General features: G+C 41.2%; 1 protein-coding gene across 1 annotated transcript in view; it reads right to left on the reverse strand.

Annotated features, from left to right (window-relative positions):
* The window catches only part of COL6A6 (collagen, type VI, alpha 6), a 100,786-nt gene that overhangs the window by 13,441 nt on the left and 65,593 nt on the right, over positions 1-21,752 (reverse strand). Inside the window, exons 25-33 of the mRNA XM_014537539.1 lie at positions 21,518-21,568; positions 19,522-19,557; positions 18,763-18,825; positions 14,533-14,595; positions 13,492-13,527; positions 13,335-13,371; positions 11,235-11,246; positions 6,754-7,247; positions 3,229-3,325 (exon numbers count right to left, since the gene is read on the reverse strand). Coding sequence (XP_014393025.1) covers positions 3,229-3,325; positions 6,754-7,247; positions 11,235-11,246; positions 13,335-13,371; positions 13,492-13,527; positions 14,533-14,595; positions 18,763-18,825; positions 19,522-19,557; positions 21,518-21,568 — 889 coding nt within the window. The remainder of the gene's footprint in view (positions 1-3,228; positions 3,326-6,753; positions 7,248-11,234; positions 11,247-13,334; positions 13,372-13,491; positions 13,528-14,532; positions 14,596-18,762; positions 18,826-19,521; positions 19,558-21,517; positions 21,569-21,752) is intronic.

The raw sequence follows: 21,752 nt of genomic DNA on the forward strand, positions 1-21,752 counted from the left end.
CCCTCCCCTGGCTTTTACCACACTGTTGTCTGTGTCCATGGGCTATGCATATATATTCTTTGGCTAATCGCTTCACCTTCTTTTATCCAGTCCCCCAAGCCTCCCTTCCCTCTGATATGTGTCAGCCTGTTCCATGTATCCATGACTTTTAAAACTTAAGCTGTTTTCAACAGGAGTTTCTTCTTAGCTGTTTTTTAAGTTTATAAAGATAAGAGTGAACATTTATCTCATGCTTTTAAGAGTATACTGGCCCAGTCTGTTGGAGCGTCATCCCATACACCAAAAGGTTGCAGGTTCGATTCCTGGTCAGGGCTCAGTCCCCGGTCTGGGCATGTACAGGAGGCAACCATTTGATGTTTCTCACATCAATGTATCTCGCTCTCTAAAAAATCAATAAATATCCTTGGGTGAGGATTTTAAAAAAAAGAGTATACTGTATTAAGACATAAAATGATCTATCTACTTGACTATATTCAGGTTAAACCAATGACCTTTATCCTTATGCTCACACTGTTCTATGAAAAGTAATCTGTTTAAAAGGCGGAGTGAAGAAAGCAATGAATCTTCTATTTCAATTTGAATAAAGGGTTATAATTCAGTGTCTATCTGTGTATGGACATTAAGGACAAAGCTACTCTTTATTTTTGTATTTTCACAGTGATTATTAGTTGAAAGCTCAATATGTGTTTGTTAAATAAATGAATATAAATAATGCATGTTAAGAAACTTTCATAGCAGAAGGTCATTTTAACAAATATGTATATCTCATTTAACAAAAAAATGTGTAGTAATAAAAACAGTAAATTCTTTTGACTCTGCCATATGAATATTCAGAGAAATAAAAAAAAGGAAACATCTTAAAGGTCACCCAATCTTCTAATTTTAGAGGTGACACTAAGGGCAGGCCAGTAAAATAATTTTGTCAAAGGATAGCAGTATTTCTAGAAGTTTCTACGTATGAAGTCAGTGTTGTATGGATAGAGACAGGGCTATGTGGTGCAGTGGTGAGGAGGTCCTTGGCCTGAGAGTCAGGGTTCCTGGGTTTCGGTCTCACTGTACCCAGGAACACTCTCTGTGCATCTATCCAAGGCACCACTGGGCCCCAATTCTGCACAATCAGGTCGTTGGATTAGATTCACCCAGAGAGCCCTTCCAGGACTGACATTCTGTAATCCTAGGTTCTCAGGAATAGTTAATGGTTAAGGATGGGAATGGCCTCTTTAAAAACCAAAGAGAAGAATGAGAACGGAATAACATGTGTGTGGACAGCTGGTACTTAGATATGAGCCCGGGCTGCAAATGAAAGCTATTCGATGAAAGGTTAATAACCAGAATGCAGATCCTAGGGGATGTCGCAAACTTCCTAGCTTCATTCTTGTTCGTGGGCTCCATGTGGCTCTGGACAAGTTACATTTCCCTTACTAACATTCAGTAAAATTTTATGACCATATTTAATGGTCAGATGACTGAACAGTCACCTGTGTGCAAGGCAGTTTCTAAAACCAGGGACAGCAGGCTGCCCATTTGTTCAATTTTGTGGGGTTTTTTAATTGCAGGAAATGAGAGCCAAAATATCTTCCCTTAAATGCCTAGGAGACAAAACAAGGGTTTGAGCCAAGAAATGAAGCCAAAATCTATCCCCAGTCACACATGTGCAACTTCTGACTGTGCAACATACAGCATATCTCAGTAACTGACATGTTTGAGAGCCAGCTGAGAACAGAGAGGGTGGGATGTAGCTCCCCACAGTATGGTTAGCACTTTAAGTGCTTAGAGTAAGAATGCCAGTGCCTAACGCTCAGTGCAATTGAAAGAGGAGGGGATGGAGGGGAGAAGAGAGAGAGGAGAGAGAGGAGAGATAGGAGAGAGAGGGAGAGAGGGGAAGAGCGGGCGAAGGGAAGGAGGGGGAAAGAGGTGGGGAGGGAAGGAGAGAGATTGATTAGAGGGAAGCAGAGAGAAGGGAGGGTTATTAGGAAAAGTGCTGCTTCTGCCTCCTAGTTACTACCTCCCTGTGAGGTCGGTTATATGGTGAGCATTAGCATCCCATTGGTTAACATGGAGAAGGAGAGTAATTAAACATTTTCTTCGAGGCCAAGTACAGTTTCAAGGGGCAGAATAATGGGATCTCTGCTATCATAAATTGCAGGTGTTTTAAAGCTAGTTTTCTTGGGTTGGAGCTGCCAGGTCCTGAGCAAATGATTTCATCTCTCTAGTCCTCATTTTCCTCGTTTGTACAATGGCGGTAATAATAGTTCAAACGTTTTAGGGTGATTCTATCGATTGAATGAAACAGAAAAGTGCTTGAAACACAACAAACACCATAGCTTAGGTATTAACCATCATCACTACCATCATCAGTGTTCTGTAAAGCAATTAGACAGGGCACGGTTTTTAATGAATGCTTGATAACTCAGCGATCATACCCACCAGTGATCTCAGCGGCTTTCACGCGTTTCATGATTCCTAGAACTCCAAATTACTAGAATTCTCAACTACAGGTTAGCCAGTTCCCCAGCTAGACCTGTAGACTATAAACCACAACCACACACAAACCAGGGCTGCAAATCTTGATGCTTCACATTTGGAAGCCCATGAAGCATCTTTTGAATGAGAAATGCACGGATTTCTGCTAATTTCCACTTATACTGTAAAACATTTCTTTGGGGTGTGAATATTTAGGATTTAGAAACACATTAAATATACTTTATAGCAGGGGCGGGGAACCTTTTTTCTGCCAAGGACCATTTGGATCTTTATAACATCATTCACAGGCCATACAGAATTATCACCTTAAAAATTAGCCTGCTATATTTGATCAAACATTTAATTAACTCACCCCTAATGCCTTGGCAGGGCCAGACCAAATGATTTTGCAGGCCTTACATGGGGCTGGACGTTTCCTGCCCCTGCTTTATAGCATGAAAAGCTTGGCCACGAGACAGGCTACATTTTTCTAAAAATCCTTGCTGGTTCCTGGAAGCTGCACGAGGCAGAGAGGCCTGGGAATGTAATCCTCCTGCTGTGGTACCTAGGAGGGGAGGAGCCCCTGCTCGAAGCTGAGAGGCTCCATCTGTGGATGATGCTGTGTGATGAGGTGAGCCCAGAGCCCCAGGGAGACTCTCCCAAGGCCACCCATGTCCTAGCTGCCAAGTTCCAGCCGGTCCTGCCAAGGGTGACTCAATGTGCTTAACAGGCCTGATCAAATGCCACTCTCTCTGTGGGTCTTACCATAGCAGAACGTGCACCTCTGTAGTCTCTCTAGTGCTGGCGTGTAGTCGGTCCCGGACGGAACCACTATTACTTGGAATGTGCCGGTGTCGTCGATCTGCAAGGAGAAGGGAGAGAAAGAACAGTGTAGTGGGTGGGGCTGCAAGAACTTCCCAGGACTGTTCAGAGAACTGAGATGTGGAGAGAGCAACGCTGCTGCTTCTAAAAAAGTTGAGGGGAGGCACTGCCTGTCAGGGTGGCTGAGAGCACTGCCTGGGTGCGAGCCCCTGAAGCTCCCTTTAGCTGTATGACAAGTTATCTTGCCTCTGTTTCCTCCTCTGTAAAATGGAATAACTATGTATACGCCAAGCTAACAAGGCTACTGAATGACCATCATTGAAAAGCACTTACTGGTGGGTGCCACATGGGTCATGAGAGACCACCAAGCACTTTCTATCCATTATACCCATTATCTCAACAACCCAGTGAGTTTTTTTCATCATCCCTGTTTTACAGATGAGGAAACTGAAGCTCAAAGAAAGTTTAAAGTGTTAGGAGAAGGGTCGCAAGGTCTGGGCAGTTCTTACTAAATGCAATTCTTATTAAACTAGAGGCCCAATGCATGAAATTTGTGCACTTGTGCGGGGGGTGGTCTCTCAGCCCGGCCTGTGCCCTCTCACAGTCCGGGAGCCCTTGGGGATGTACTGTATCCCCTCAGTGTAGGACAGCACCTGGTATATATGAGGTGCTCACAAACATTTGTTGGATGAATGAACCTTGGGACCAATTCTGACTTCTGTCTGCAGCTCTCACTCTTCTGTCGAAGGGGTGTTTGGAGCCAATTCTGCTCAGGGTCTTTGTCAAGAATTTGTACCTTCATTGGCGCCTTTTTGAGATGAACTCCCTCAAGAAAGGAGCAAAGAGTCTCTAGGTGATTTGGGTAGAACCTATAAGTGACATGTGAACATGCAAAAGGTTTAAAATAAACCAACAAAGTACGTTTCTTAAGTTATATGCTGTGCATATACCTTTGAGCGAGTGATGGCATTGTGTCTGTTTAAGTTTATATTCCAAGTACCCTCAATTATTTATTTGCATTAGATATTAAGTTATCCCTTGTTTTGTGGCTAAATAAAGCCAAGGGCAATAGGGGCTCTCAATAAACAGAGGGAATTATGAGGACTCTGAGTAACCAAACCCAATTACAGAAATTGGAGCTCCTGCATCTCATTGCAGCTTCATTTGCTGGCCCCAGTCTTTTCTAATTTATGCGCATCTTCTTCTCTGAGGCTGATATTATCAGTCAGATCGTTTGCATAATTCTGAGTTAGATCAGTGAGGCTAATAGCAGTTTTAGTGCCTCTACATCCTAGACTTCAATATTGTTAAACAGATTGTAGTTCAGTATCAAGTAAAGGAATGATAATAAAGCAAAAGCTACCTTCTTGAGTGTTTGCTATGTACTAAGCTCTGATGCACAGCATTGCATCATTTCATCTTCACAACAACTCTGCTTGCTCTGTTTCATAGACAAGTGCTCTGTTTTAACTCAGTCCTGCTTATTTGAACACGCTTCACCAAAAATTACACAGCTGGAAAGGTCAAAAGCCCACTGAATCCTAGCCTCCAGTCTCCAGGAAAGACAGGTAGAAGTCACTGACAGGTGAGTGGCTGCCCCTATGAAAGGCCTTTAGGCAAAGGTGATGCCTTACCACCTACATTGAGCCAGCTAGTCCATGCCAACAGTAAATCAATCTTGCCTTGAGAAAATTCCTACCTAACTCTAACCTGGAGTTTCCTACTTCTATCAATCCCAGTTTCTCGAATATGAAATTTTGCTAACTTGGCGTTCAGCTGGCTAATTTTCTCCAGTAATAATTTTTCACACACTTGAAGGCAGTGATTCAGTTGCTTCTTACTTTCATTCCTCCAAATGAAATCGTTTTCCAATGCTTGGCCTTTTATTCAGGTTGTATCTTCCAAGGCCCTTTTGCTGCTGTGTGGGGCCCCTCTTCATGGATCCACACAAGTGCAGAACAAAACACCATACTGGGCCATCACAGAGGACAGGAAGGACACTTGGTTGGGCTCAGCAGGTCTTCTGTCAGGGAGCCCTGCCACTGAGCCACTATGGGCAGGTGTTTTAAAGGTCAGAACGGCTATCTTCAAAAAGACAAGAAGTAATAAGTACTGGCGAGGATGTGAAGCAAATGGAACCCTTGTGCACTCTTGGTGGAGTGTAAATTGGTTCAGCCATTATGAAAAACAGCATGGAGGTTCCTCAAAAAACTAAAAATAGAACTATGATTTGATCCAGCAATTCCACTTCTGGCTATTTATAGAAAAAAAAACTCAACCAAAAGCACCAACTCAGAAAGATCTCTGCACCTTATGTTCATTGCAGCATTATTTACAGAAGCCAAGACGTGGAAACAACTTGTGTCCACCAATAGATAAATGGATAAAGACGTATATGTATGTGTACAGTGGAATATTATTGAGCCATATAAAGGAATAACATTTTGCCATTTGTGACAGCATAGATGGAATTCGAGGGCATTATACAGAGGGAAACAAATCAGACAGAGAAAGACAAACGTCATATGATCTCACTTACATGTGGAATCAAAAACAAAACCAAACCAAACCCTAACTCACACAGAGAACAAGTTTGATAGTTGCCAGAGGTGTGGGGTGGGAGGATGGGTGAAATAGGTGAAGGGAGTAAAAAGGTAAAAATACCTCATGAGGATGTGATGTACAGCATGATTATAGTTAATACTATATAGCACATTTGAAAGTTGCCAAGATAGTAAATCTTAAAAGTTCTCATCACAAGGAAAAAACAAATTTTGTAACTATGTATGGTGACAGATGTTAACTAGATTTTTTGTGGTGATCATCTGGTCATATATACAAATACTGAATCATTATGTTGTACACCTGAAACTAATGTAATGTTATATGTCAATTATACCACCATTTAAAAATAAGGTCATCTTGATCCCACATTTCTTTAGGAATGTTGCACAGTAAGAATTTAATCCTCAGCCTAAGAAGCTATAACTAGAATAGGTTTTCCTTTGTAACATGTAGATAGTTACACGATTGGTGAAGCTATAAAATCAGTCCATTGGTTTTCATTGTAGAGTAACAATTACTTACTCTGGCCATAAAGTGACATCCAGGAATGTTTATTGGCCTTCCTGACTGAGTATCTTTACACCCAGAGGCACCTCAGAGTCCCTTGCAGAAGCACTAGAATAGCAAACTGGGTTCAAGTCCTGACTTTGCCTCTTCCCAGCTGTGTGACCCCGGGCATAGAGGCGAACTTCTCAGACTCGGTTTTCTCATAATATAATTGGAATAACAATTATGCCTATGTCATACATGGTACCTTTTAGAATTAAACAGGATAATGCACGTAAAGGGCTTAGCATGCTCCTGGTAACAGTACTACATAGTATAATTCTACTTTCTTATAGAGACTTCTGAATATAATCCCCTCCCCCCAAAAAAGCCACAGAAAAGGCTTAACCCTCTTACCGCAAACGCACGCCTGATGGCGGGCACGTTGCTGAAAGCGATCACGACCGGAACGATGTCAAGGGCACTGAACTCCATAGCGGCCGTGGCGATGGACTGGACATCGGCAGACTGACCGCTGCTGAAAAGTGTGGCGATTCTTCTTGTGCGAGCCCCCGGGAGGGTTCGCTTGAAGACGTTCCTGGAAATAAACCTCATTGCTTTGCCGATCTCCCTGCTGTCAGAGGACCTCTCGTAAGGGATGGCTTCGATTTCCCGGAGGAGTTTGCTCTTCCTGTGGGTGTCTGAGAAGCGGATGAGGTGCCGGGCATGGGAGTTATAAGAGACCACGGCGACGCGCGCCCCCACGGGGCAGCTGTTCTCCCGGACCTGGACGCCGCTCACCAGGGAGGACATCACCTGCTTCATCTGCTCAAATTCCTGCTCCGTCACATCCCGCGACTGGTCCAAGGCGAACACCAACTCGGTGGGATGCACGGGGCACTTGGGTTTTCCTAAAAGGCAAGAACACACCCAGGATCAGGTAGTGTTGATAAAAAAAAAAAAAAAAAAAGACACATAGAAGGCAAAGTAATTTGAAATGTTCAAATATTGAAACGTTAAGTAAGTATTAACAATTTAAATATTTTAAAAATTTGGAACATTACATATTTAAATTGAACACTTAAAGTGCTGCTCTAAGAATCTGAATTTGCTCTTTTTAAATAAAACACAAGGAAAAGTCTACAATTCAATTTGAGTTTTAATGACATCTGTAAGTTAATTTCCAAATTCCTTCTAAATGATAAAGAGCTCATGGATATGCCCTTCCTTTTCCCTACGGAGATTGGATCAATGGCATCGTGTTTGTTGCTGGAAATTCACTCAGTTAAAGAAACTAATTTTTTTTTTTTTTACTTAGTGAGGAACTGTAATGAGATAAAAAGAAATGGGTGTGAGAGCTCTGCTGATAAGTTCTAAAGATTGGAAGAGAACTGACACACTCTATACAGAACAGACAGATGCAAAGGCAGCAGGCACTACCAGGAAGTCCTGGCCAAGTGACCTTGTCCACGGGACTTAGCCCCTCTACGCTTCAGTTTGCTCATCGGTAAAATGTCAGTCCTAACGTCACCCAGTACATAGGCCTGTGCTGAAGATTAAATGAATCAATACAGGTAAAGCACGTAGGATAACAGTGCCTGGCACATAGTAGGTTTTCAATTCATGTTAGCCATTACTATTATAATTATTATTACAGACTTTTTCACTGTGGGGGAGAACTCTATCACTTAAAAGAATAAGAAAAAAAATTAACTGATTTTTTTATGTGACAGCTAAAATGCAAGTTTAATCAATAAATATCTTACCACTTAGAGAAACTCTGAATTATGATTATTAAACTCCAATGTAAGCATTACTTTCAGATTTAGTCAATGGTCCCAATTCATTCATTCTAATCCCAGTTCCCTGTAATTATCACAGTTGGCAATTTCCACTTGTCTGGATATCTGATTAATGTTTGCCTCCCCTACTAATTTAGGAAGTGTGGAGACAGGGCTTGTGTCTCTCTTGATCTGCCAAGTTATTAGTCCCTGCCATATATCAGGGATCTAATAAATGTTGCCCGAATGAAAAAGAACCAAAGGACAGTTCTTTGCAATAGGGAGAGGAAGGAGAACAAAACGTTAACAATGGGGAAGATGTCTGGAAATCTCAACGATGTGCTTCTCTTGGAGGGGTGGTCTCCTCTCCATCAAATGCCAGCAAGTCAGACTCAGAGATAATAAGCACATGAGACCACCAGCTGTTCACAGGGAGCTCAGGGACTCAGACCTGCTGGGCCCCGCCCAGGCTGGCCAAGGAGGGAGGCCTCTGCCATGGCCAGTTGGGTCTCACCCCCCGCTCAGTGCTGGATTATGATCTCCTTCTGGTCCCCGACTCTGTGACCTTCACAGGCAAAAGGACAACTAAGAATAAACGTCCGACTCCAAATTACACTGCGCATCTCAATGGAGACAGGACAGAATGTATTAGCCTCTGAGTCTAATTTAATGGGTTTAACAGATTTTAAAAAATTAAGGTCATCTCAATTTTATAATAAAAAAAAAATGAGTGGAACTATGACCAAACACAAAAGTGGTTCTACCAGCTTTGTGTTGGGGCTGTTACTTGCATATGGGAATGATGACAACACAGCTTCAGACGTAATTGAGAGGTAAAGGGAAAAAAGGATTCGCAGCACTGGCGGAAGATATAAACAAATTCAAGTTTCGGGAAAAACACCAAAGGGCTAATTCAACTTGCCAAATACATCCCCCGAAACCCAGCAAGCTGCAGGAACCCAAGGACACTGAAGGACATTGGGTTGGATTGTGGTAGCACGGAGGAGGCCTCCTCAAGGCATGGATTGCCACACCGAGACCAACATGGCCCTGTGGCCACACACTGTACACTGATGGCCGCTGTTTGGCACTGAGCAGGTGATGAGGAGGATAGAAGGAGGCAACCCAAACCAAGGCCGTTCACCTAACATAACAACGGTGACCCGCATCCAGGCCACCACCATCTTTGCCTGAAATACCACAACAGCCTCCTAACTAGTAATCCTCTGGCTTTGACACTATTCCAAGCGAGCTTCAAAAAATTGTTTATCAGCTCATGCTCCCCCAACCTTCATACTTTCAATAAATTCTTTTTAAAAAATATATTTTATTGATTTTTTACAGAGAGGAAGGGAGAGGGATAGAGAGTTAGAAACATCGATGAGAGAGAACAATCGGTCAGCTGCCTCCTGCACACCCCTTACTGGGGATGTGTCCGCAACCAAGGTACATGCCCTTGACCGGAATCGAACCTGGGACCCTTTAATCCGCAGGCTGATTCTCTATCCACCGAGCCAACCGGTTAGGGCAAATTCTTTTATTTTTTTATATTTTTTATTTATTTCAGAGAGGAAAGGAGAGGAAGGCAGAAATAGAAACATCAATGACAAGAGGGAATCATTGATTGGCTGCCTCCTGCATGTTGGACCGAGCCCGAAACCCAGGCATATGCCCTTGACCAGAATTGAACCTGGGACTCTTTGGACCGCAGGCTGACGCTCTATCCACTGAGCCAAACCGGCTAGGGCTCAATAAATTCTTTAATCTTCCATTATAATTCAGATAAAATCTAGCTGCCTTGTTGTAACCTGGGAAGCTCAGCTTGACCTGGCCTTGGCTTACTTTTTTCAAATGCCAACCTCCCCTCCCTCTGTGTCTCAGTCATGGGGGCTTCCATCAGCTCTTAAAAAATGCTTAGCTGTCTTGGCTCATGGCCTTTGCACTTGCACGTCTCTGTGCCCGGCTGGTACAGAGCTTGCTGGTTTTTATTCTTCAGGCCAAACTTTAGTGTTTCTGCCTCAAAGAGGAGCCCTCCATCCATAAGGGTTTCTCCCCTCCCCTATTCTGTGACAGAGTATCGTATTCTTTACACCTTTCATAGCAATGATAGGACTGTGTAATTCTTTCTTTTGATTATTATCTGGATCCACTACTGGGATGGAAACTTCTAAAGACAGGAATCCCATCCATCTTAGCCACCCCTGTGTCCCTGGTTCCCGGGGCAGACTGGCACATAATAGGCTTTCAATAACTATCTGTTGAATGAGTGAACAAGCAATCAGAGGGCACAGATTAGTGGGTTTACATAAAAGGTATAAGGGCCTGGCTGGCGTGGCTCAGTGGTTGAGTATGGACCTATGAAACAGGAGGTCACGGTTCAATTCCCGGTCAGGGCACATGACTGGGTTGCGGGCTTGATCCTAGTGTGGGGCATACAGGAGGCAGCTGATCAATGATTCTCTCTCATCATTGATGTTTCTCTCTCTCTCTCTCCCTTTCCCTTCCTCTCGGAAATCAATAAAAACATATGTTTTTAAAAAGGGTATAAGGGTATAAATGTATAAGAGAAGGATGATGGGTTTATACAAACGTATGTAATAGGCATTTGTAAAAGACTTAAAAATTAGCACTGAAAGATAATCAATCAACTAATAATTACCATCAGGCATGAGCTCCATAGATTTTAGCATGATCTGAATTGTACATTCAGCTTACTTGCTATCTGATCATCTCTACTTTTAGTTTCCACTTTTCCCCTTCTGCATCTTAATTCCTAACCTCTAAACTACAGAGACAATATGACAAATCGAGAGAGAGAAAAAATGAAGGGGGAAGGGATATTATTACAAAAAACTCAACAGTAAGATAAATGGTAATGCTAGTCATTAAAACTTTAATAATAAAAAAATCAAACCAGTTGGTTGAGAAATAGCTGTGAGACTCAGCTAAAACTGAGTGATTTATTGAAGGCAGGTCTATGCTACCAGTATGACAAAGCAAAGACTGCCTAGGTAAAATTTAAATCATTTGGTAGGCAACACATTATTCTAACTCATCTCTCCAGATGTACGACATGTTGGGCTTGATTATAATAGGCTGTAAATAAAGATTACTCACCGTGTCCGCCAGCTAGGAGAGAAGAACAAAGGAGATTAGGTTATTATTTGGTAGGAGAACAGAATCCTGTCCTGCGTGGGAAAACCAGGGCAGCTGCGATTCTGCACTGTGTGCTTTTTGTGGATGACTCAGAAATCAAAGCATCAGATAGGGTTTGGAGAAAACGCAGATGCATCCCAGCATCTTGGCACAAGCCCTGCGCCTTCCACAGGGAATGGGAACGGAGAGGTGGGACAATAAACAGCCATAACTCAGCAGCCTGCAGCCAGCTGTCAAGGAAAAGAACGTTGGCCCGGGAAGGAACATTATGTTGCAGGGAGGTGCACAGAATTTGGAAAGTTAAAAGGCCCTATCCTCTCTTTACTCTGAATTTCCTCATGTAGATTTCTATAGCTCTCAATGATATTTGTATACACACACACATAAGTGTGTGTATAAACATCAGACATAGATTTATTCTGAAGCAAATGAAGCTTAAGTTTTAGGTCTGTACTGTCCAACATGGAAGCCATTAGCCACATGTGACTTTAGATTTTAACTAGTTAAAATGAAATTAAATATAAAGTGCTCAGAGTCACGTGGCTAGTGGCCACCGTATTGGGCAGTGCATCGGAACATTTCCATCCTCACAGAAAGTTGTACTGGATGGCACTGGTTTTCTCTCTCATCTGCTGTGGCCCCTTGCAAGGCCCTGGGAGGGCCCCTAGCCATGGGCTCACATGAACACATACTTTTATGCAGAAATCATTGATTGTGATTTCCTTTCTTGTTCTAAAGAACACTTACTTTTGAAATAATTTTGTACCCTCCTTTGGATTAGTAATTTTCTATCGAGCCCCTCAAATTTTAAAAGATCAGGCCTCATCATACTTGGATCTACTCTTGAGTCATCATAGTTCACATGACTCTCATGTCAAAAGGCCTGCTGTGCTAACTCAGCCCCAAAGCAGCCAGTCTTCATGACACAATGTGTATATTTTGATTCCCATCACTGGATGGTTCCATTCTGCTGCATAAAGGCAGAGTTACGATCAACCCTGCAGCCCTGGCCAGGTGGCTCAGCTGGTTGGAGCATCTTCCGTACACCAAAAGGTTGTGGGTTTGATCCTCAGTCAGGGTGCATATGGGAGGCAACCAATCCATATTTCTCTCTCACACTGCTGTTTCTCTCTCTCCCCCTTACTCTCTCTCTAAAATAAAATTAAAAAATATCCTCAGGTGAAGATTTAAAAAGAAAAAATCAACCCTACATTCAAAGCTTTTAAGTCTGTATCTTAGAGATCAATGCCCTCTACAGAAATCAGCTCTACTTTGTTTATTTTTCTTCCCCAAAATGCCTTGAGGAGAAATTTGATTCTTCATGTCAGTCATAATGTTTATTTGGAAAGTCAATGAGCATGTGTAGATAAACATTAAATACTCAACTCTCTCCTGATCTTGTACATGGACTTCCTTTGATGGTGGTAACACCTATTTTGGTAGGACAAGCTGCCATAAGGGTCTTAAAGCAAATTCAAAAGAGCGAGCATTTGCCAAATCAAAATACTTTTTTGCTTTTAAAATTTTGAGAGGAAAAACTATTGGCAGAATGAGTAATTTTACAAGTAAATCAGTCCAACTAAAAGTAATCAAGCATACCTTCCCAGGTATTTCCAACCCTATAAACCAAAATCTGGGCTCCCAAACACCAGGACACCTTATCATCACAGCTTCTTACTCGTCTGTCTCTTTCACACCAGGTGAATTCAATCTTGTCAGCCAGGGTCAGGAGTTAATAATCATGTTAAAGTGTTCACTGTGATTGTCCATTGATTGATTGATTTCACCATCCAGAGAGTTCTGACCTCATATCTCAATTTTCCCTAGAAGCACTAGATATATCATTACTTAGTGCTTGGAAGAGGTTCCATTAAACATGCTGGCAGCAAGAGAGGGAGTTAGTTAATAGTCACCAGTCTATGCTGACTCAAAATATATGCGGTGACATCTCTAATTTTAAGAAATTGGCTGGTAAATTGTCTCAATTTTGAGTGCAGAAATTGCCGCTTTTCTTCTATGCATGCTGACAACTTGGGTGATCATTTTAAGCAGGGTACTTACGACTGTGGTCCCGCACATACTGAATGAGCTCACACATCTACAGTTCAAAAATAAAACAGAAAGAATTAACCAACAGACTGCCAGATCCTGAAGTTTAAAAATAAAATACATTTCATGGAGTGCTTGGAACACTCCGTTGGAGTCAGGAGATACATACGGAAAACGAAGCCAATCCTTTGGCCCCTTTCACACCCTAGGGAAACAAACAAAATGTGGTTTCACTGCTCTAAGCACATACATCAGTAGCCAGAATGCGCACCAACATTACTCTAAGAAAAGGATGACTTTTTAAAGTTTTTATTCTTATTAAGTTAGAGGGGGAGGAAAGAATACACGTAGATATTCCTCACCTAATTTGCAACAACATTCTAAGGGGGATAACCAATAAGCAGCAAGTTTGATGAACACAAATTTCCAAAGGCTGTTTTCCTCCGACCCCATGTCTTGTTAAGGGCTGTCCAGAATCTAAGGATGGTCACTGGACCATCCAGATGCCTGCCCCTCCTTAAGACAGAGGCTGGGAGTTCCTCAATTCCATGCGTTGTCTTGGCCACCGAGCAGGAGCTGAGCTGAACCTTAATCTGTTCCCATCATCGGCTGGAGGACAAAGGGACCCGACTCAATCTGACGTCTGGAAAGGTAACCCCAATTGTCTTTCATAACTGAATATACCTACCTACATACGCATATCTATCTGAGAGAGGACAGAAAGAACAAAGTGGCTCGAATTTCATGTGTTAATCCCACCTTTGAAACAGGAAGAGTCTGGCTACGAGAGACACTCCAAGAAAAATGCAATGGAGCCCACCCAAATTCCTGAAGAAAGCAAATTTCATGTCAACGAAACTTCGGCCATTTATTCACTATTTATTAATTTCCCCTTACCTTCCTTCATTTGCTGATCATTTATTGAATGTAAGAAGAGGACAAAGATTGGACAGATGAATAAAATGTGCTGATAGTTGAGAAATCTCATTTTAGTCTTTATACTGTTCGTTTACTCCCTCAGCTCTCTCCACCTCCCAAGAAATGGCAACTGATATTTAACTGGCATCTTTTTGCTTCCTCTTTCTGAGCACATAGAGGTGGGAAATAGTTGCCAGAGACAGAAAGTATGTACATTTGGACAAAGAAGACTCCATGCACTGACTTTTTATTTGGAAAAGGATCTGGTCTGATTTATGGCTTTTCAACTCACCTTGCGTCCAGGAGGTCCCAGCTCCCCAGGGGATCCCGGTTCTCCGGGAAGTCCAGCGGATATCTCAAAACAGAAATTATTTACTTTAAAATTATATTTATACATATGTGTGTGTGTTTGGGGGTTTGGGCATTTTAAGTTTCAAAGGCAATTCACTTTCATTTTAGAAAGAGATGGACAAAAAGCACACGGAAGGAAAAAAGTCCTCAGTAATACCTTCTCCCCCAAATAATGCTAATATTTTTGTGTCTTTTCTTCTAGTCTTCTATTTATTTTCTTGGTATTAATCTATATGTTCTTTTCTCAATTTTATACTTTTTTCCCTGTTGCCTTTTAAACTAAATATATATCTCTGGACACTTTTGTGGTACGAAATATTCTTTTGCAAAATCACTTTTCCTGGCTGCATAGTATTCCAATAGCTACTAGTAGATATGCTATGATTTACTTAATCAGTCCCTTACCATTGGCACTTAAGTTTCCTGTTGTTGTAATAAGCAATGCTTCCATAAAGTTATATGTGCAATTCTGATTATTTCCTTGGGAAGGTTGCTAGAATTGGAATTGATGGGCTAAGGGAGAAATTTTTATCTAAATTAATTTTTATCTAAATTTATTTAGTGACTTTTATTTTATTTATAAAATGAAAAACAAATGAACAAAAACCCCAGAAATACAAAAAGAATTTAATATAGAAACCCTTGAAACAACAATAAGAAAACATTTAACAGTTGGCTGAAAATATCTGTAGCAAAATGGGAAATAGCAACAGTCATAAAAACAACAGTTGTTAACACTTATCGTATGCCAGGAATTTTTCCATGTCCACTCGACAATATAATTTATCATAAGGAAAGCTAGAATTTAGTTTAAAAATTTGAACAATATTCCTTTGTTCATTCAACATGCCACATAATTTATAACCTTTATAGGAATAAAAAATGAAGTTGTCTAAAATCAACTTAATTTGTAAAAGCAATGGCCCATGGAACAGCAAATAATTATTGATGCCCTTTGGGTATTCCAATGATATTCACAGTATGCTGGGTTATGTGGAAAAAGACAACAAAACTTACTGATCTTGTTTTTTTTCTTTCTGTTTTTTTTTCTTTTTCTTTTAGAAGATATAGATTAACCTCTCAGGGGAAAATGGTAGATTGAGCATATGAATTTAATTTTGAACCCTCCCAATGTCTTACTACAATAATAGTAAGCGGATATTTTTTAAAGGCAAAACCACCTCCACAAAAACCCGACAAGCATGTAGAGAATGAGAAAGGAGATAATAGCCATGAAATTTTGGAGGCAGGAAAGCAGATGTTTAAGTGTTAAATGACTTAGCAGATCTGAAAAAGCCGAATCCTAAGCCAACAGCAGGAAGAGCCAAGAATTCGTGTGTTTTATAACATTCCCAGAAGGCTCAGAAATTGTCAGCACCAGGTACCTCTAGATGTAGAGACAAAAGGGAGAGGCTAAATTAAGGGTTGGTTGAAAATCATCTTAGGAATCCACCAATCTCTTTCCAATTCTCTGGGTGAAGGTTCCTTCTTCCATCCCAGACAATAAAACTGAGTTGTCTACCCTAGGGACCTCCAGGAAGAGTTGAAGGCCAATGGCACAGTCCTGAGAACAGAGAGATCAAAGGAAGGTAGGGGAAATAGATGTGGACCCTCAGCTCTTCTTTTCCACGTGGTCCTAGGAAGCTGGCAGCCAGACCTCCACCCTCAGGTAGGCAATTGCAAGAATCTTCTCAGGAGAATCTGACTAGACAAAGAAAGACCGAAGATGCTGGTACCAGAGGTTTGCTAAGAACTCAGCCAGCTCACTTTTCAGTGAAACTTGTGGCTGACTAGCCCCACGTCCTTGAGGCTGCCAATCAGCCTTTTTGTTCTCAATAGGAAGAGAAATCCCATTCTCCAGACATATGTTAAATATAGAGAAAAACAGGGGGGGAAAAACCCTGTAGGAAACAGACTATTTGGGCAAAGGAGACTTAAAAAATACTAATTTATATCCTCAAGAGAGGTAAGAAGAGACATTTCAGCCATGAAATAAGAACAGAAGAGTATAAAAAAAGGAATATTCAGAGAGAAAAAAATGAACTCTTGAAATTAAAATATAAGAAGAACATTGTGAGATAAAGTCAAAGAAATCTCCCAGGAAGTACAGCAAAGAGACCACCTGAAAAAGAAGAGAGAAGAGACAGGGGCCGAGGGATTGCCATTTTTTCCTAACAGATCTTGTGAAATTACTTGATTCTTTCAACCAGTGGTTCTCAACTAGAGAGAATTTTGAAGATCTTCCACGGGCGCCATTTGACATGTCTGGAGACATCTTTGGCTGTCACAAGGGGGATGGAGACAGTCGCTGTTGTTGGCATCGAGGGGATAGAGGACAAGATGCTGCTAAATATACAAGAGTGCACACACAGGACAGCCCCTCACACCAAAGAGTCATCCAGCCCAAAATGTCACTACTGAGTTTGAGAAAACCTGCCTTAAAGTATGTACATGTGTAAAGTTAATAAAAATATAAGTTCATAAAAACACACTTGAATACACAGAATAAGACAGGTTGAAAATCACGGCAAATTAAAAATAAAATTCTTCAGTTGGTAAAACAAAGCAAAGCAAAACAAAACACCAAGGTGAAGATTTAGAAAACTTAAACTGGGAATGTAAGCACTCCAAGAGAACTAAGGAGGCACTCAACATTTAAGGCAAAGCTTGGCCAAAATCTTCCAATAGAAACATCAACTCTGGGAGGGAAAACCTGAAGTTTTCAGTGTTTCAACTTCAACAATACTCACAGAGATGAAAAGCAGCGTGACAGGTGAAATAAGCAAGTTTCAAACAGTGATAAATTGCTCAATGTGGGAAAAAGAAGAAATTCAAGGAACCAAAGGCCAAGAGAAAAAGTTTATATATTGCCCACTAGTTTGTTTGTTTTTAAAAATGATTAATGTGCCATTGGCGTGGGGGTAGTGTGGAGGGTGAGGGAGTCCAACAAGCAGCTGAACTTGTTAGCAGGTTTCCGATGTTGATGGGTAAATGATTTCATTAACAAGCCGAGGGAAAGAGGTTCCAGAGACTCCAATGCAGATGGCATCTAGATTGATTTCCAAGTCTTTTCCAATTATATTTCTAATTATATCAGTCTTCATTTTTTATAAAGAGCATAATGTTAAAGGATAGTCATCCAAAAATAGGTATGAGGAAAAGATTTATAGCTGGGAAGCAGTTCTCTTGGGAGAAGCAGGATGGAGAAAAAGAGCAGGTTCTTTATTTTGCACCCCTAAGCCCTACATAAACAATCCCTAAAGTTCTTACTATACTTTGTAAAACAAACAAACAAACAAACAAAAAAAACTACCCAGAAGCAAATGAACTCTGATGACAAAACTGGAAAACCACCTCTAGACTCAAAGTCTATCAGATTTCGTGTTTTTCTTTTCCTGCCTGGCATGGTGTTAAGAGCCGTTTGCCTGATCAGTGCTGATCCGAACAAGAGAGACAAAGAATGTATCTGGAGACAATTACCATAAGCTTGTCTCTTCCCTAAAGCAGCCATCACATACCAAGCCTAGGATACAGCAAGAGTCAGCAAATGCAAATATCCATTCCTGAGCCACAGGAACCCAAGGATGCTGATGAGAATTACTGCCGACTTGTGTTTAGTCTGAATGATTCAGAGCATCAGGCAATATCTACCTCCCTCCGTGGAATAATAAGGACACATTCAGTTACATAATAAACGGGGACCTTTCTCTCCAAGCTCAAGAGATACCCTCTTGAGCTCAATAAAGAGAGGGTCTTTCAGGGTACACACCGCATTAGAGCAGTTTAACAAAACCTTTTTAGTGAACACAATATGCCAGTGGGCATTAGCTTGCACTAAATCTGCCAGGGAGACGTGATTAAACTGGCCATATTTTGGCAATGGAAAACATATTTTAGAACACTAGGCCACTTTAAAAACAAGCACCAAAAACCTTATTTCCAGTGTATAGGAGGCTACCTTGGCAGCCAGAAGGGGTGAACTTGCTCACTAAAAGCAAACAGTCATCCACCTTCTCGCTGGCATTGAAGGATGAGCAATATTCCCTTCCCCAAGTTTGCCTTAAACAAACACACACATTTTACAAGTCTTTGGAAACAACTCAAATGATCGGGAAAACATTGAAGAGGACTTCCCACAGCAGCCGAGGTTGTAAGCATCGAAGAAACTTACCATCTGGCCTCTAGCTCCCTTGGGTCCCGTTTCTCCTGGATCACCAGGGTCCCCAATCTCACCCTGAATAAGTTCAGAAAAATAAAATAGTTACTAAAATCAAAGAGAGCTCTCAATGTGTTTTTAAAACTAATTCCAACATGAAGACGTTTTCATATACATTTTTATCTCTAACAGTCTTCTTTGAGGTGTCTTCCCCATTTTCATAGCTGTCTGCCCAGCACAGTGGTGCTCATTGTTTTACTTCTGTCTCTCCAGCCAGAACACAGCCTCTTCAGAGGCATGAACTGTGCCTTGACGTTGTCCCCTGATCCCGTCATGGGACCTGGCATTTACTGAGCTCAGTCAACGTTTCTAGCAAAAGTGAAAGCCTAAAGGTAGAGGACAGCATTGCTAACTTATTATCTGAAGGTGATTTATAAACACATTGGGAAAACTGGGGCAGGTGATATCAGATAATTTTGGTTTTCCTTACATTTTATTTTCTTTCCTTTGAACAAAGAAGAAACGAGATAGGACAGAGGAGAAGGAGCACAGGTGCAGAGGAAAAGAAATAAGGGTAATTTCTTCCCTTACCTATGAATTAAAAGACTAAAAATAATTTTTTTATTTAAAAAAAAAACCTGCTGTCTTCCCTCCTTTCCCCTGTAAAGATTTTTAAATTCATTTATAATGAACTGCCCTTCTATGGTGCCTTGCGCATCTCATAACCCAGAAGTGTTTCTGATCGATCTCTAGTTAGTATGAAGCACACAGTACCTTAGGTCCACCTTCTCCAGGGAATCCTTCTTGTCCCTAGAATGGACAATATGGAAAATTAATATATGCATATATCACCACGGTAGGCTCAGACGGAGCTTAATTTTACCCACTGCCTTATGTTGCTTTCGTTGCTCCTGAACCAAGGAAAGGTTAAAAACAAACTGTACAGCACTCTTTGAGAAACTGACTTCAACTTCTATGTTGGAACCAATATTTACTGATTTCACTAAAATGTTGTGGCAACACGAAGTAAGTGGGTAAATGTATCCTGTGGAGGAATTACACACCAGCGCTCCTCCTGTAGGCGTGTCACAGGGAAGCTGGTTATTTGGCCGGGTGTCTCTGAAACTGTCCTCTGCAAACGGATTTCAGTGGAGACACTGGGAAAGCCTGGAGTCTAGACTCGCTCTTTCATTTTCTGCTTCTCTGCCTACCTTACTTTGGCCACAGACCATAGTTGAAGACGTATGATAATCCCCATTTGATGAAATTTTTTTTTAATTTAAAATAAAGTTTATTTTCTGATCATTAAATGTAGTATCTCCTCAAATATATGTAAAATACAAAAGAATAGAAACAAGAAAAGTCACCCACTTCTCGTTACCCAGAATCTCATTACTCATTATAAATACTGGGTTATATTTTCTTTTAGCTATTTAAAATGCATTTGAGCACAATTGGGATAAATGGTGTGTTTTTCCCCTGACTGTACTCTGATTTTTTTTCTTACTTGATATATCACATAATGATGTCTTTATATAATTATAAACTAAATACATTCATTATAAAAAGTAGCTAATGTTCCAATGCTGTAGGCTACTTAATATTTCCCTTTTTATGAGATACTATGATTGCATCATTCCCACTGGGATTTCATTTGGAATTACACTGATTCTTTATAACGTTTTAGCCTTTATTCATTGAAGTTTCTCTTTCACATTTTGGTAATTCTTTGTCATAGGTCCCAAACATTTTACATAAAGAATATTCTTTTCAAAAATATATGTTTTTGTTGATTTTAGAGAGAGAAGCAGGGAGAGGGATAGAGACAGAAATATCGATGAGAGAGAATCATTGATTGGCTGCCTCCTGCCCGCCTCTAACTGGGGATCGAGCCTGCAACCCAGGCATGTGCCCTGACCGGGAATTGCACAGGTGACCTCTTGGTTCATGGGTTGATGCTCAACCACTGAGCCACACCAGGTGGGCAGAAAGGATATTCTTCACTTTATTGTTTTTTGTGGATGTTGTTAGGATTTCCAAGTAGTTACTATAAATATATATAAATTACTGGTTTCGAGAAACTTGTCTAGCTTACTTCCAGACATTTAAATATTCAGTGACAAATAACACTATCTTTCTGATGTAGCTGAAATGTTTTTAGTTACTACGTGGCCCACTGCACTTATAAAGGCCCTGTGGAACCTCTTACTAATGGCTAGAGTAAACAGAAGAGGAGGAGGACACACTTTGGAATCCTCCCTGAGTGCACTCGAGCCAGAGTTACTCCGATTCAACGCACTGTTCAGGCCGGAACCAGCCAGGCCCTGGCTGCCCGTCTCTGCAAGGACCAGAACACTGACTTCCAAGTTTCAGTTGTTGCCTGCACCTTGAACCACCAGATTGCTGTGTGTGTGTTTTATTTCCACTCCATTCCCCATAGGATATCAGCAAATAATTATCAAAATCTCTCTCTCAAAGTCCCAAACTACCTAGCTCTCTGCTTTCTTTTTTCTCTTCAATGTGGCAAACAAATGAAAACCACACAACAAAAGATACACAGAAAATGTCCAGCTTACTGTCTTGTGTGTGTGTTTTATTTCCACTCCATTCCCCATAGGCTATCAGCAAATAAATGATCAAAATCTCTCTCTAAAAGTCCCAAACTGCCTAGCTCTCTGCTTTCTTTTTTCTCTTCAATGTGGCAAACAAATGAAAACCACACAACAAAAGATACACAGAAAATGTCCAGCTTACTGTCGACAAGCCTTACCTTTGCTCCTTTACTTCCGATGCGGCCATACCCTGGGTTGCCATCATCACCCTGTAAACAAAGCGATTAATCACACGCATCCCAGACTACAGCCAGACGCAGGCTTGTTCACAAAAGAACTAGACAGCCAGCTCTGGGGTTTGATGAGGAGAAATTAGGAAGCAGCGTTCTCTGGGGAAGGCCACTGGCATTTGGTGATAGTGGCACAAAGGCGTCTCTCAATAACATATACAGC

Source organism: Myotis brandtii, unplaced genomic scaffold, assembly GCF_000412655.1.
Source record: "Myotis brandtii unplaced genomic scaffold, ASM41265v1 scaffold18, whole genome shotgun sequence".
Lineage (NCBI taxonomy): Eukaryota > Metazoa > Chordata > Mammalia > Chiroptera > Vespertilionidae > Myotis > Myotis brandtii.